The sequence below is a fragment of the Aegilops tauschii genome, chromosome 1 (genome assembly GCF_002575655.3).
Source record: "Aegilops tauschii subsp. strangulata cultivar AL8/78 chromosome 1, Aet v6.0, whole genome shotgun sequence".
NCBI classification, from domain to species: domain Eukaryota; kingdom Viridiplantae; phylum Streptophyta; class Magnoliopsida; order Poales; family Poaceae; genus Aegilops; species Aegilops tauschii.
In genome coordinates, this window is record NC_053035.3 from 243986415 (window position 1) to 244003121 (window position 16707).

The window sequence follows — 16707 nt, forward strand, 5'->3', positions numbered from 1 at the left end:
GGCGCGCCCCGCCTGAGCTTGTGGGCCCCTCGTAGGTCGTATATGGAATAGCTGCTCTTGCTTGAAGGGCTTTCGCTATTGCGTACGAATCTGGGCGACCCATTTTCTTCTCCTCCCTCGCTCGCTCGGATCTATCGCTCTCTCGCTACTCGTCGCTCCTGCACTTGTTTGGTCTGGTTTTATTCCCTTTTTTTCCTTCTTTTCTTTTTCTTCCTTTTTTTTTCTTTGGTTTTTCTTTACTTGTTTTCTTCAGTTTTCTATTTTTCTTTGTTTTTTCATCAGCCTTTTCATTTTACACGGTTCTTACCGATTTTATTTGCTTCCTTTTTCATTTTTTGTTTCTTTGTTTCCTTTTCGGTTTTAGTTTTTCTTTGTTTCTATTGGGTTTCATTCTACATTTTTTGTATACGTCGAAACCATTTTTCTAATACATGTATAATATTTTTTTAATACATGGGTAACATTTTTTCTGTACATATTTTTAACATTTTTCAAATGCCTGATTAATATTTTTAATACATGGTCAATATTTTTTCTATGCACATTTTAATATTTTAAAATGCTTGATTAAAAAGTAAATATAGTATTAACATTTTTTTAATACATGATCAATATTTTCTATACACATTTAATATTTTTCAAATGCTTGATTAACATTTTTTTTCAAATGCAAGATTAACACTTTTTGAATACATGGTCAACATATTTCTATACCCATTTATTTTTTAAATATTTTTATTAACATTTTCAAATACATTTTTTTCAAATGTTTGATTAACATTTTCTAAATACATGATCAATTTTTTTTCATACACATTGTATTTTTTTGTATTACATGAGAAACATTTTCTCTATACACATTTAACTTTTTTCAAATACTTGGTAAACATTTTTCAAATGTTTTATGTAAATTGTTTTTAAATATATTTACTTAGAACATTTGGAATTTGGAAATAATATAGGAAGCATAAAATAAAAAAATATGAAAAAAAAACAGAAAAGTGTCCGAGGCTGTGGCCTCCCGCGAGCTGGGCCGGCTCATCTTGCGCTCGCCTCGGCGCGAGGGTTCCCTACATCTCGCTATAAGCCAGACATAGGGGCCCCATACGAGATGAGGTTAGGTTTCCGAACTTCGTCACTCGTCAGGGACGGTACCTGTTTCTTACGGCGACGACGTCCTCTCTTCTTTACGTCACCCAGGCGAGAAAACGGAACCGTATATTTCTTCAGGAAAGGAAACAAAACGGATGTATAGTTCCTTCACCCTGTGATGGATGTCTTGAGGCGGAAGTAGAAATCGAAGAACGCTTTATTAATCCCGAGCAAATCCACCAAGAAGAAGAAGGAAAATCACCATAAACCCTCGCGTCCGAAAAACCACCCCCATTCAACCCCCACCGCCGTGCCGGACAAGCAGAAGCAGCCGCCGCAGCCGCAGCCGCACGGCGTGATGGCGCCGGAGCCGGAGCCGGAGGACGGGAGGGAGCTCTACGCGCTTCTGCACCTCTCGCCGGAATCCTCCGATGAGGAAATCCGTAGGGCATACCGCCAGTTCGCGCAAATCTACCACCCCGACAAGTACCAGGACGCCCAGGTTACCCTCCCGCCCCCTCTCTCTCCGTGCTGCCGCTGAGATTCGATTGGTGGGAACCAATTGGCTATTGTCCAGCGGTGGCTTAGGGTTGCTACGCTCAGAGCTTTTGTTGGTGGTGACATTGCGGTAGCTTGCGGTACGGTGTGGTGGGGCAAAATTTGTGCAGGAATTTGATTGTTTTGATTTTAGGTCGTTAAAGCAGTTGGTCTCCACTGGTTTGATCCAGAGCTGTCGTGTGCTTGAATTACGCATTGGTTGGTTCGGACAGACATTGCTGTTGCTGTGCTATAGTTTGTAGTGATTTCTCCTTCTTCACCGAGAGACAGAGATCAAAGGGAAGGGTTGGGCAATGTCTGTGGCTATATGCCAACTCCTGTTGTATGGGTTTATTCCTTCATCATGTATCAATCATATTGCATCTGAGGAGATTATTTGGAAAATTATAAGATCATAAGAAGAGACTGGGTAATGCTGAGTCAACTGCGCACGCCTGGGTGAATAAAACCTACATTTTGTGCTGGTCAGTCTGGAACAGGACAGATCTTCGTTCGTTATGTGGTAACAACCTGTCTTGCGCATTTTGATCGGATATTGGAGAGCTGACAACCTGTCATGGTGTTACCTTTTTTTTTTGCAAATTGTCATGGTGTTACCTCTTTCCGTAGAAACACAAGCACGAGGATCTTGCTAATTATATTTTGATCAGACCCAAAACTTATCCTGTAAATATCAGTTTGGCAAAAGAAAAAGTTCTTTGACGAATGGAAAGTAGAGAAGGGACATGCTGTTACATGTTTTTTTGTAATGCAACTTTATATTAAATTTGTTAAGATTAAAATTTCATTTGATGGTAGTTAGGCTTGCACTTGTGCTATCTGCATTTTGCTGAATAACTCATCTGCGACAGTTTACGTTCCTGAATTCTTCTGACCTGACTAGGATCTTCTTTTGTTGTCTTCTCTGCTTGTATAGATGAAGGATGTAGCAACTGAAAACTTCCAACGGATACGTGATGCATATGAGATACTATCGGATGAGAACAAAAGACAGATCTATGATATCTATGGCATGGAAGGTTTAAATTCTGGTCTGGAACTTGGTCCCAAGTTAAATAAACCCGAAGAAATCAAACGACAGTTGGAAGAGCTGCGACGGCGTAAGGAGGAAGAGAAACTTTTCGTTCATGCTCGATCCACTGGATCAATCCTAGCTAATATCTCAGTGCCACAATATTTAGATGGTGACGGCATCATGGGAGGGTACAGAATATTTTCCATTTTACTATGATATACCCTCTGTTCTCATATATGCGGTGCAAGGTTCCTATCATAATTTAGAAGCCATTTTCTGTTTAGTTCTTGGTTATTGCCATCTTGTAAATTCTTTAAGTTCGGTAACTTGGTAATCATAGGCTTCATCTGTTAATTTTTATTTTGTTGATATAATCATTTTGTGCTGTTTCACATTCTTTGACATGTTTGTTGGTGATGGAACATACTTTAACTGTATATATACCTTTAGCAGACAGAAGTCCTGGCCTTTGTATATCTGAAAAGGGATTATACAGAATGATAGACCTTTACTTGCAGAAAACTTACATTCATTCGTCATTGATCATCATTATTACCTTTCCGTTTTATTTACTTTTTATCCAATTCTGGGTTCTTAGACATCTTGTTTTAGATTTAAAAATCTAATAAACACAGTAACCTCTTGACGTAGATAATTGTCCATCAATACTTCTTAGATGTCATATTAACTTCTGTATTTCTCATATTCTTCAGCATTAATGATTCACTTTTTTTATTTCAAAATTGCTAGAATGGGAATGTCTAGTGAAATTGAGCTGCCAGTATCCAAGCAAAACACTGTCACTGTTGGTGGAAATTTGGTCGTCGATGGTACGACTGGATCTGGTGCAGCAACTGCTGTGCTGTGCCATCAGCTGTCTTCTGTGTCTTCGATAGACTTTATGGCAACAGCTGGACTACGTTCCCTTATTGGAGTACAGACATTTCGGTGAGAATTTGCCTTTTCTGTGTTTTCCTTCCCTATTTCACATCCTAATTCTTTGGTGTTTCCTGCTTCAGTCAGATTTCACCAAATTCAACAGCAACTTCTGGAATTGCTCTCTCATTGAGAGATGGATCTGTTAACCTGTCAAATGGCTGGACTCGCCAATTATCTGAAGACACTGTTGGCAATGTATGTCCCCTTGTATTTAGTGCTCTTTTCATGTGTCCTAAACACTTTATTCGTAATATGTGACTAACATAAGCAAGTAAGTTCACTTCGGACGACAATAACAATACGAGAACCTAGCTATTCGAAAAAAATGATTACAACATGTGCATGATCTATAATGTCAACCACCACAGATGCTGAAGAAACGGTTTGGAGTTTGTATATGATTATATGCAAACTGTTATCTCTTTAATTTCAATATATTTTCTAGTTTTGGACTTGCAGTGCAAAATTCCTCTAGCCGATTAGGTTTACGCAAACTTTTAGACCATATACAGCTAATGTGCGACAGTAAATACATGAATATTATACTATCCAAAAGTTGATCCATGTCCAGTACGTGGTGTTGACTGTTCATTTACAGCTGTGCATAACCTAGAACTTGTGGCTTATGCAACCCCATTTCCAGTCCATGCCCAGAAATCAGGTGTCAATTGTACCTTGGTGGATAAATTACAATATTGACAGAGATTACGTTTATAGAAATTTCAAGTTCCATGCAAATCCAAATTTTGCCATTATTTCGTCCTCTGGTTTACTCTTCAGTGAGGCATCTTGGCATAGTTATTCGTTTTATCTTTATATAGTATATGCTTGTGGTTATCTTCTATATCTAGATAGCTAACTCCCACTAACCTATTTCTGTCAACATGCAAGCATGCCACCTCATCACATGCAACATGCGTGGAAAAAGGCCCACCTCAACATGCAACCATGCATAGGAAAAAGGCCACCTCAACATGCATGATAATTTCCATTTTATTATGCTATTATATTTGTTAAATACTTTACAACTATACAATAATCAAACCCAACAAATCATTTGTATTTTAGCTTTTATTGAAATATATTGCATAACATCTCTGCGGCAACGTGCAGGGTATAGGATAGTTTGTTACTGATACCACGGGGTTGACTGTTCATGTTTTTCAGTTTTATGTCTGTTGTTTGGATAAGCTGATGCTAATTTTTTTTGCCTGTATGTTACTTCATTTTTTCCCCATCCTCCAGATACAACTTGTCCTTGGTACTGAATCAAATATATCTGTCGGATGGCAAAAGAAGGATGAAAAAAGGTCTGCGGCAGGAGAAATAAAGGTAGTTCTCATTTACAAAACCAACTTAGCTGTAAATCTCATTTAGAAAACCGATTTGGTTATCTATAAGCGAATAATTGACAGAATTTTTCCAAGATGGATTTTTTGGAAACATATAGTTGACATTCCAAGTTTCCGCAACATTTATTTCTAGTTCTGAATAGTGTCATATTGTTCTGTTCCGAATAATCTACTGCGTTCCTTTTCTTTTGCACAGCTCCCCATTATATATTATTTGAGTCAACATATCCCCATTATATATTGTGATGCACCTGCCTTTGTGGTAAAATTGTGGACCGCTGAACATGCAATATTGTCTGTTTGATTCAGCTTTAATATGTCTGACCTGTGGTTGAAGGACAATATGATTTGCATATGTTGGTGTGACTGTACTGAGTTCATGAACTAATTGTGTATTCTTCATTTCACCATTTCACCACTTGCATTAGGCAACAGTTGGATACTTGCCTTTGAAGGCTGTTTCCTGTATTAACTATATACTTCCTTTTCTCCCCAGTTTGGTACTAATTCATTTGGGGCGTCTGCTCATTACACCCATCGTTTCTCCTCAAAGTCCCATGGTCGTATTGCTGGTAGAGTTGGAAGGTATATACCGCCGTGATCTTACTTCTATCTGGCCATGTAAACCTCACCGCTTTGCATTTTTTTGATAAACTGGTATACGAGTTTGTAACTTCTTTCTCTTCTCTCTTGAACTGCTTATTTGCAGCACGGCCCTTGATTTTGAAATTGGAGGAGGAAGACGGATATCAGAGTTCAGTACAGTAAGGATGCTCTATAATATAGGAATCCAGGTGAATATGCTTGCTTCTAAGGTCTCCTGTGTTGGATGTGTTCTCAGTTTGCTTCTTTATTTCTCCTTTTGCCTCTGCATTATTGCCAAAACTTTATTTATTTATCCCCTTGAGTAAAATAATAATAGAAAATACTCCCTCTGTCCCATAACATAAGGGCGTTTGACACTAGTGTAGTGTCAAAAACGCTCTTATATTATGGGACGAAGGGAGCACAAAATAGTATTAACTACTGATTCAAGCAGTAATGGGTAATGAAGCAAGCGACTCTTGCATGTTCATTGTTTGTCCAATACAAAAACCAGAATATGAATTGTTACTAGGAAATTGCAGTTGATACTACTCCCTCCGTATCAAAATATAAGACATTTTTTGCTGTAAATCTAGACCAAAAAACGTCTTATATTTTGATAGAGGGAGTATTTGATAACATGCAGCAACCATGCATTTATGATCATGTAATCTTAGCTACTTTTCATCTCATGGAACAGTTTCACTAGTTTGTGTGCGATTCGTGTTGCATGTTATCTTAATATTCATTATTTGCTCTGAGATGCAGGGTGTCACTTGGAGATTTGAGTTGAATCGTGCTGGTCAAAAGTTAGTTATCCCAGTAAGTTGAGCTATTGCACCTCTGAATCCTGCCTGTTTTTTATCTGATAGTATAGATGTACATGTAGCATAAATTTAACGGAACTATTCCCTCCATTCCTAAATATAAGCCTTTTTAGATATTCCAATACGGACTACATACGAAGCAAAATGAGTGAATCTACACTCTAAAATGCGTCTATATACATCCGCATGTAATTTGTACTGAAATCTCTAAAAAGGCTTATATTTAGGAATGGAGGAAGTATAAGGCAGTCTCATTTACTTGCAGCTATGATCCCTGTAACACAGTGGGGTAGATCGTAAACTTGTTGGATTTCACTGAATTCTTCAGTAACTGTGCAGGTCTTGCTTTCAACTGACTTCAATGCGTTATTCGTCACCGGCGCATTTGCTATTCCTTCAACTCTATATTTTCTACTTCAGGTTCTAATATTCCTGACCTACTTGCATTCTTACCCTGGCAGAAATGTGTGAACTGATAGTTGCATGCAGATAAGGCAGCTCACTTTTGTTACCTTTGCTGCATCTGTAATGTGGTTACTAAAGCCAAGCTGTGGTGTCTTATTGTTTGACAGACATATGTTGTGAAGCCTTATTATCTAAGGCGAGAAAAGCAGAAGACACTTGAAAAAATGGATAGCTTGTCTACACAGGTAGAATCAGCGTTTATGTTCTTGCTTACGTACCAGCTTATGTACTTCATCACATAAAAGGCAAATTGGTTAACTTTTGTGTTTGAATCATCACATATTTGTGTTTAAGGAAATAGTCATCTATATTTGGTTGTTACATGTTAGTTCAGTTTGTGAAGGCTCATATGGCACAACTTGGGTTAGCCCATTTGGCAAGATGCATAGTTGTGACTAGCTATTTACTTCTCCTTAACATAATTTATTAGTATGTATTTAGATAATAAATCGGATTGTTGTTTCTCAGTTTCTGCTACTTGCGGCATTTAGCTTATACCCCTCGACTGCATTGGTGGCAGTGTTTTTCTGTCAAAATTTCATAATTCTTTTTATGATATTAACTCATCTAGTGATTGAAGGTGTATTTTCCTGTGTCATGTATACTTCTGAAGACATCTTTCTCTGTATAGCTAACAGAAGCTAGACAAGCAGCTAAGAAGTCACAAAGATTGCTGGAACCCGTCTCTAATCGCAAGAAGAATAAACAGCAGGAGAGTGATGGTTTGGTAATCACAAAAGCTCTGTATGGCAATCATAAAAAGGTCAAAGAGAGCAGTCAATTGAGTGAGATAGATGATAATGTGGCTTCACAAGTATTAGATGTGACGATCCCACTCAACTTCCTCGTGACCGAGGCAGGTCAGCTCAAGGTATGTTTCAGTCATATTGTTTATAAGTTAAGTTATTTATGTGAACTATAAACCTAGCACTTGACAAGATGAACCGTGAGTTTATTGTTGTACTTGCTCTTCTGGCTTGTGTTTCTGTTAGAAGGCCAATAATAGCAGTATGGTACTTGTGGATTGCAACTTGCAAATGAAGGCTGTCATAAAACTGTCATATATTTCTTAAAACAATCCATGCATTCGAAATTTATCTTTTGTAAAGTAAATCTCTGTTCTTTTTTTACTACCTTCGGTTTCTCGTTTCAGCAAGACATGTTAGGCTAGCAATTCCTCTTTGGACTGTAGATGCTCCAGGAAGACTGGAAGAGGGTTTGATTAAGTTCTCCTGGGTCTGTTAGAACACTACTGTACTAGGTCGCTTATTGCATAAACATGCTCTGATATTGAAGGTACTCCCTCCGTCCGTGAATAAGTGTACAATCTAGCTTTTGTTCTAATTCAAAGTTTTAAAATTTTGACCAACTTTATAGAAAATAGTAGTAACATATGACATCAAATTGATATATTCTCAAACTACATTTCAAAACGAATCTAGTGATACTAATTTCGTGTCATAAATGCTTTTACTTTTTTCTAGAAAGGTGGTCAAAGTTTTAAAACTTTGACTTAAGACAAAGCTAGATGTACACTTATTCACGGACGGAGGGAGTATAGAACAATCAAGGAATAACTTGCCTGTATCCATTTTATATTTATAATTTTTGCCTCCTAAATACGTGTGCATTAATTTAAGGAAACCAAAATTGGTCTCCAAAGTATATATGCAACTAATCATCTCTCAGATACCCGCGTTCAATGCGGTTGTCAGAACAAGTCAGCTTCAGTCCCCACTACTATTAATGAATGAGATCATGAATATATCTGCTGCATGACCTATTAGTAGCTAGCACCTTGAAGTCATATTCCCTCCTTTCAAGGCCCCTGCCCGTTTCATGGTTCAGTTTAACCAGCAATTAGGCCAATAAAATGTGTGCTATGTGTCACAACTCACAATGTGAATCCAACGGCATCAGTTTTGTATCGCATAGCCCACGTTTTATATTTGTCTAATTGTTGGTCAAACTTAAATCTTTAATTGCACAGGCACCTTACATAAAAGGAGAGGGGACATTACGTCAAAATTATGGCTAAAGATCTAGTGCATGTTACTTTTGCTCCGGTGCTAGGTTACATTTCATTATATTTTACATCTCCAGATTGGCTGTGATGCATTGCACTCTTCTTTAAGATTAAGTAGGTTATAAATCATTTGGTACATGTATCTGGTTATCCGACTGAATGTCCTCTTTCTGCCGCCTTCAGCTTCACGAGGGGATAAAGAAGTCTGGAATAATGGGCTTCTATGATCCTTGCCCTGGAGATCCGAAGCTACTGCTTGTCGAGTACATATTTCATGGTCGTCAATACAAGGTAAGAGGATTATTACAATCCATATTACGTACAACTGTTTGCATGTCTGTATTGTGCCTTTGTCAATAATACAAAATCGTCGAACTTTTCCTTTGGTTGCAGGTAATGGCAGATGATTACGGTGCACTGTCGATACCACAAGACATTCATGAGATTTGACCTTAGGCAATTGGTCCAAATCAGCGTTTGAACACTTTTGAGTCGCACTGTAACCATCATAGTTTTCTTGTGCTGATACGCTCTTTCTGGTTTTGGGTATCATTTCTCTATGTGAGCCTCTTTTTGTTGTATACTACTACATGAGTGGGTTTGTGCCACCTAGATGAGTAATGGAGGGCATGCCCCAAGAATAAGATGAGCCAATAATAGGTTTACAGCATTTAGCTCGGTTGGCGGAAGCATATCTCTCCGTTGATGTTTGGTTGTTGATTTGCGAAGGTTCAGCTGTTGTTTCCTTGCTGCACATGCATCTGTCTGCTTGTGTGCGACAGTGTGATGCTTTGTTCTGCCTTGTTCCAGTATTTGCTTCACCTGCTGTGTTTGGTCTAGCATTATGTATAGTCTTAACAAGCATCTTTGTTCAGCTTTGTTTCATATGTCGTCTCGTTGTTTCATAAGTGCTGGCTTGCGTGCATCTGTTCAAACGCGATGGCTTCAAGAACTGAGCTCAGCTGCAGATAAATCGTTTGCATGCGAATCATCATTTCAATTGCTGGGCAAATCCATCATCTGATACCTCATCATCAAGAAGCATAGACACCAAACGCTAAGCCCAATCACTTACTCCCTGCACGGAAGCGAATAACATGGTTGGTTCAGGTGAGGAGAGGACTAGAGCATCTCTTTTGCTGGAGCTGCGCCCCTGTCTTTGTCATGTTCCCTAGACCGGCGAACACATCGTCCTGTGCCTATACTACATGGCAGGTTGCCGGTGGATACTCCGGCTGCTCGGTGGATCGCATTTGCGTTAACCTGCTGTCGACCAAGACCGACCTGACCGCGTGCGTGGTTTCTTTAGGGAGATTCTCCATTCGCTTTAGATTTGGACCAGATCAAAGACTTGGGACCTAAGGTAAGTAGCTTAGTCATGCAGGCTACAAAAGGCAGGGTAACAAAAATAACACTTAGCTATCTATTTATCTTTTTTCTTCATATTTATTGTATCTGTTTAGGAGCATGCGTTGAGTTAGACTCTTGCATGAGTTATTTTTTCACATCTTTCTTCTTCACATAAGTAAACTTGTCATGTAGAGCTATAAACCTACTATCGTAGTACTTGGTCTTAGCAATACAGAAGCATTAGCGGGGTGAAACAGCTTTGTGCGAGTAAAGGTGTCTCGTAGGACCATAACACGTGTGCTCTTTCGGTTTCACAATCGTGCTAGATGCGGATCGAGATCCTTGGTACGGACCCTTTCCCTTGATTCGAGACAGTGCATGCTTTGTCGGTCGGCGATCCATGCTCAAGTGATGGGTCCAACTTTATTCCGTGCGCTGGGGTTAAAGTGGAACCTGTAGAGAGAAAAACTGAATTAAATCCCGCGAGTCGGGTTTGGCTCGATGACTCTAGAAATCCAAGCACAACCACGCGCAACAGGAGATGAGAGCGCACACTCGCTCGTGTATGTACGCGCTCTCTAGCTAGCTAGAAAAGATGGAGGTGAATGAAGCCGAGCAAAGCGGTGTAAATGTTTGCACGTACGTAGACACTGTAGGTAGTAGGGCAGGCGCCCCGCGCCCCGGCACCAAACGCGTATTCTGACTGGGAATCGTGGTAGTAGTAGGAGTACTAGTCGTGTAGCCTAGCTACTAGCTAGCCGGTTGGCATCCAGCTGGGCGTGGCCGTGAGACAGGCAAGCCGTCCTCTCCTCGCTCCACCAAACAAGGAGATGCCGCCGCGCGCTTTCGGCAAGGGTCAATGTTAGTGCCGGTTGCTGACTGCCGGCCCAACTGGAAACAGCGGCACTGCACGGCCCCAAATGTATTTGCACGCTCAAACGCATGGGTTTCAGAGGGAGGCAAGGAATAGCAAAATGCACGAAAAGTAGTATAGTAGCTAGGTAGAAAGCGAGTGGGAAAAAAGAAGGAAGCTTGTATGAAACTGGAGCTGAGGATACCATAACGAATGGAACAATGTCGTACGCAGCCTGCCTAAGCTAGTACAGAGCCAACTACTCGAAGTTAAGGCCAGACACGTCGTCCTTCCACAGCACAGCACCGCCCGTCCCTCCCCGGAGACAATCTCCCCCGATCCCAACCTCCTCCTCCTCCCCCTCCTCTCTCCAATCTCATGTGCGCCAACCAGGGTCAGCATCCAGCTCACTCCCAGCCTCCAGCTCGGCTCACGGCCTATATATTCACTCACCCGCACCTACTCCTCCACTAACCCTCTTCTGCTCTGCTCTGCTCCTCACATCTCCAGCTCACACAACTCCGGAGAGCCCACACAGCACAGAGTCAGTGAGAGTTGCTAGTCGCTGCAATGGCGAGGTGCGCCTTCTTGTCCCGGCCGAGGCTGGTGCTGCTTCTGGTGCTTCTCGGTGATGTGGTTGCGACGTCGATGGCCAGGCCGCTGCTGGGCGCTACCGCGGACGCGCCGACGCCCTTGCCGGCGGAGGGGCCGGACGGCGTGGCGCGGCCTGCCGGCGGGAGGCACGACCGGTCCATCGCCGGCGCCGAGGTGATCCTCGCCGGGTTCGCCGCGGCCGTCATGGCCGTCATCTTCCTATACATCCGGGTCACCAGGAAGAGCAACGACAGGGCAGCAGCCGGAATGGCGGGCAAGGCTTAGTAGAAGAGCTCAGACGGTACTGTCTCTTTCTGTTTTGGGTTCTTGGGGTTCAGAGAGACTTGTAAAGAAGATGAGATGAGATGATCGGTAGAGTTTAGTTTACTGGTTTAGAGTGAACGCTCCATGCGTGTGTGTGCGTGTCACCGTGGTAACTAAACTGGAAATCTGTAGTTTGTCATGTACATGTATGCGTGGAGAGCTTGGGATTTGAGAATGAGATTTAGGAAAAACAGCGAAACATCGGCTGAGCTAGCACGGTTCTTGAAATCTTTAATCGTGTATCCGTGCTCTGTTTTGATCTTGTGTCAGAATCTTAAGCCTGCAAGAAGAACAGCCAATGCTTGTCCTTACAGTAATTCTTCCAATGTTTGTCTGACAGTTGAGCAAAAGTGAAACATCGTCTGCTACACACACGACAGATTCTGGACGAGACGATGCAGCACATCAAACCGTCCATGCGTTGAGCAAAATACTCCATCGTGCGGAGTTCGGCCGGCTACTGTCGTCCACAGAGCAGTTTCGGTTAATCTTTGAATCTAACAGCTCCTCGCCATTACTTTATGTTTGTTTAGAGCAACTATATACATCAGCTCGATCACCGTAATAACCTCGTCAGGTTTTAGTCCAAAATGACACCCTAGCAGAGTGGTCATTCCAACCTCGATCCCGTAATTTTGGGAGCGCCTTCAAATCGAGCACGCGGGCCTCCATATTTGGAGGTTGGGTGAGGCATGTGGTGTACTTTCCCGTCGAGCGTGTTCTAGTGAAGTTTTTGCATGACCGAACAGCCGTTCCGTCGAATTGCTGACGACATGCACGCCAGTGAACCTTTCTTCAACAACAAAGAAATGCCGCGCCTTTGGGGTTTTCCTCTTTTCAAAAGGAGACCGCTTCATTTCAGACGCTTGCATAGGGCGCTCTTGTAGATTCATGGGATGACACCCTCTGAATGGCCGAGACACAATCATCAGGTGCATCAAAGTGTTCATTGAAACTGTTGTGCGTGTTTATGGACCGTAGGATCTGTGAGCACCCAATGCTGAGGACATGGCCATGCTTCTAGCGATGCATGAAGCAGAAAGTTGTCCCAAGATGTTAGGAATTGTTGATTGTATGCACTTGAAGTGAAAGAATTGCCTTGCATCTTGAACCATCAATTCACCGGTCATTCCAAAGATCCAATCATAATTTTGAAAGTTGTTGCCTCCAAAGATCTGTGGATCTGACATTGCTATTTTAGGTTGACCGAATCTCACAATGACATCAACGTTTTAAAGCGATCTCATTTGTTTGCAAGGTAAGCTGATGGTACTTCTCCACCTTGCAGCTTCACGTGAATGTCCATCAGTATGACCAAGGCTAATTTCGAGCAGATGACAATATTCATCATGGTTAACATTTGTGAAGACAACTTCCAAGCCTGAGAGCAGGAAACATAAGAATTTTGTGAAGGCGCAAGAAGCTTAGAGGACATACATTGAGAGGGCACTAGGAGTGCTGTAAGCAAGGTTTGCAATTGTCCGGGGGCTTACTTGTTTCTGGAACAAGGATGTATTGGAAAATATCATAATTGTTATGTGATCCTATAAAACATGACCATAGAGGACGAAAGGAATATGTTAGGCCCCATGGATTATGAAGATATTGGCAACCTCATCAGACCTCACACAAACGCCAACCCATTTAAGAGTTTCTTGAAGCGTACCGGACAGTTAGCGCCGACCGTGGGGCTGTGCGTCTAGCAATATCCAGTGCGGGTGGAATTTTTATCATCACCATGATCATCGGCCGCGAGATCCGATTCGGTTCCCTTAGCTTCGTCGCCAACGATTCGGCGTGGCTCCAGGAAGCCCCGCTGGACGTGGAGCCGCTGCCCGTCCGAGGCACGACGCACTTCGGCGCATCATCCTACAGAGTCCTTCTCCGACAGCCGTCGGTTCCGTACCGAGCGGCATCCCTTCTCCCCGCTGACCGTCGTCGCAAGCGCTCCGGGCGATTGCGACTCCAGCGCTGGATCAAGCACGATGTGGCCCTCTAGGCCGCGACTGTGCAGGTGGCGGTGCTCGAGCCCGACGAGCCCGCCCTCGATCTTTTCGCCTGTCTCCACGAGGATTCCATGGATGGGTCCGAGTGCAAGAGCATTGAGTCCACGGCGGAAGTCTTGATGGCCGGCACAGAGCAGCACGGTCCTCCGGGATACGCGGGCGCTCGCGACGGCCTCGATGGCGCTTCGCACGGGCACACCAACGACGACCTCGGTGCTGACCACTTTGCTGGCCATGTGCGATACGTTCCCCAACCCCTCACTCGGGAGCAGAGGGAGGAACTTCGGTAGAGGAACAAGGAGGCACTATGCACCCCCATCACGGGGACGACTCTCGAGGCCCTGGCCATAAGAGTCAACGCGTTTGGCCACTCTGGCCGAGGATGACCGCCTCGAGCGGCTGCAGAAAGAATTGGATGACCGTGCCCGTCAACAGCCAAGCTCCAGTCGGAACCGGCGGCGGTTGTTTCTGGGTGATCAGTCTCGGAACTACCGAGTGCTCCACACATCGCTGTAGAACTTGGTGATGGCGACCAGAATCGTCGATTCCATCCAACCCTCCGGCTTCACGGCTGGCGAAGGGATTCGTTAGATCCGAGCCCTCTAGAAGACGGCTCCATCGTAGAACGCGGCTGTGTCACGGTCTCAGGATCACATCCATAGCGCGCCAGTCCGCGCTGAGACGGTCCAGTCAGCTCACAGTCCGCTCGCATCAGGAAGGCGTAAGCCATCGCCCCCCTCTGAGAGATCAGTACGAAGACCGGAGATGTGACCAGATCACCCCTCCCTGGTGGCGCGACGATTATCATCGCACTCAGACCCCCCCTCCGCGGGACGTCGTATACGGGCGCCAACCCTATGACGATAGGGGACCGTACGAAGATGATCGAAGAACGAGTCCTCCACAACCCCGAGGAGGTCTCCAGGACCCACAGTTGTCCTCCACAACCCCGAGGAGGTCTCCAGGACCCACAGTTCAGTGTGAGGTCTATTCTCGCTCAGAGCTTGGTTGATAGGGGTCGAGCCTAGAGAGACGGCCTTGACAGGGATGTCCCGAGTGGATCCACACCTTTAGGGCCTGAGTGCTTCAGCAGGTATATCCGCGCTGCTGATATTCCGACCAACTTCAGGTTGGCGACGAGGATTGGCAAGTTCACTGGCAAGTCGAAGCCGGAGACCTGGTTGGAGGATTAATGAGTGGCTGTCCAGATCGGTGGTGGCAACAATAATGTGGCCATGAAACATCTACCGCTGATGCTCGAGGGGTCAGCGAGAGCCTGGCTCAACCAGCTTCCGTATGGTAGCATTTATTAGCCGGGACGACCTGGCCCGAGTCTTTGCGAAAACATTCGAGGGCTGAACAAGTGGCCGGGTCAATTGTCAGAACTGCAGCACTGCGTTAGAAAAACAATGAGACTCTCCGAGAGTACATCCAGCGGTAGACCACTCTGCATAACATCGTGGAGAATGTCACTAAGCACCAGACCATTTACGCCTTCAAGGCGGGAATCAAATACCGAGAGCTTGTTTTGACATTTGGCGAACCAACATCCCAACTCTGAGCCGAGCAATGGAGATAGCCAGTCGGTATGCCAATGGCGAAGAGGAAGACCGCCTGAGAAGCGGCAAGGGGCAAGCTGAGAGGCCCATCAGTCAAGCAATAACTCCAATCGAAAGCAGAAGCGAAAGGACGACTTGGCTGACAATGTTGAAGCTGCGGCCCTAGCCGGGCAAAGCAATGGCAAAGGTTAGCCGAAGTAGAAGAAGGAGTGGGCCACCAAGAATAAAAGCAACTCGAAGGGTGACATTCTTGATCAACCTTGCCAGATTCACACCAAAAGAGATGAAGATGGCAACCTGATCTTGCCGAAGTACACCACTAGGGAGTGCCGACTACTCAAGCAGAAAATGCGGGAAGAACCCTCAGAGGGTAAATATGAGGACGACGATGGCGAAGGGAAGAAGCATGCTTCTGGCTACCCCAACATGGAGAAAGTCTTGATGATATTTGCAGATGTCGAGAGCAAGAGTAGGCTGAAGGTCATAAACCCAGAGGTTAACATGGTCGTGTCGACTGTCACGAAGTATCTCGACAAGGCCCAAACGCCCGTCACTTTTGACCAGTCGGATCACCCAACTCATATATCGCCCCTTGGGCGGCAGGCACCGATGGTTGATCCGGCTGCCAGTGGAGTTCGACCGCGCAAGGTCCTCATGGAGTGCGGGACCAGACTAAACATCATTTATGCCGACACTCTGAAGGTGATGGACATTCCGATGTCCCCACAAAGCAAGAACAACATGCAGTTCCACGGGGTAATCCCCAGGAAGAAAGCAAAGTCACTCAGACAGATAGCCCTGGACGTCGTGTTCGGTGGCGAGAAAAAAAAATCAGGAAGGAGATGTTGCCCTTCGAGGTGGTGGACTTCCGTAGTGCCTATCATGCCATCCTGGGTAGGCCCGCCTACACGCGTTTCATGGCCAGACCATGTTACGTGTATCTTAAGCTTAAGATGTCAGGGCCGAATGGTGATCACCATCTTAGGGAACAGGAAAATAGCTGAAGAGTGCATACAGAAGGGCTCTCAGATAGCTGACGAACAGATGGCGATGGTAGAGTTGGACGAGTACAAGAAAGCAGTCGATTCGAGTGAGCTGCAGATGTCAAAGAAGCCGATTGTGGAATCTGCATTCCAGTCGGCTGGGGAGATGAAGCGGGTTC

At 44.1% G+C, this 16707-nt stretch overlaps 2 protein-coding genes across 2 annotated transcripts; both read left to right on the forward strand.

The window, feature by feature from the left end:
- Positions 1-1194: 1194 nt before the first annotated feature.
- LOC109764525 (chaperone protein dnaJ 13) lies at positions 1195-9680 on the forward strand. Its single transcript, XM_020323326.4, has 13 exons — positions 1195-1594; positions 2567-2853; positions 3416-3613; positions 3685-3799; positions 4850-4936; positions 5453-5541; positions 5666-5750; positions 6310-6363; positions 6708-6788; positions 6941-7018; positions 7465-7704; positions 9043-9150; positions 9253-9680. The coding sequence occupies exons 1-13, from the start codon at positions 1451-1453 to the stop codon at positions 9307-9309; spliced, it is 1623 nt and encodes a 540-aa protein (XP_020178915.1). The 5' UTR covers positions 1195-1450; the 3' UTR covers positions 9310-9680.
- A 1715-nt stretch (positions 9681-11395) lies between these two features.
- Positions 11396-12208, forward strand: LOC120975909 (uncharacterized). The gene has a single exon (XM_040402657.3). The coding sequence runs from the start codon at positions 11633-11635 to the stop codon at positions 11939-11941; it is 309 nt and encodes a 102-aa protein (XP_040258591.1). The 5' UTR covers positions 11396-11632; the 3' UTR covers positions 11942-12208.
- Positions 12209-16707: the final 4499 nt, after the last annotated feature.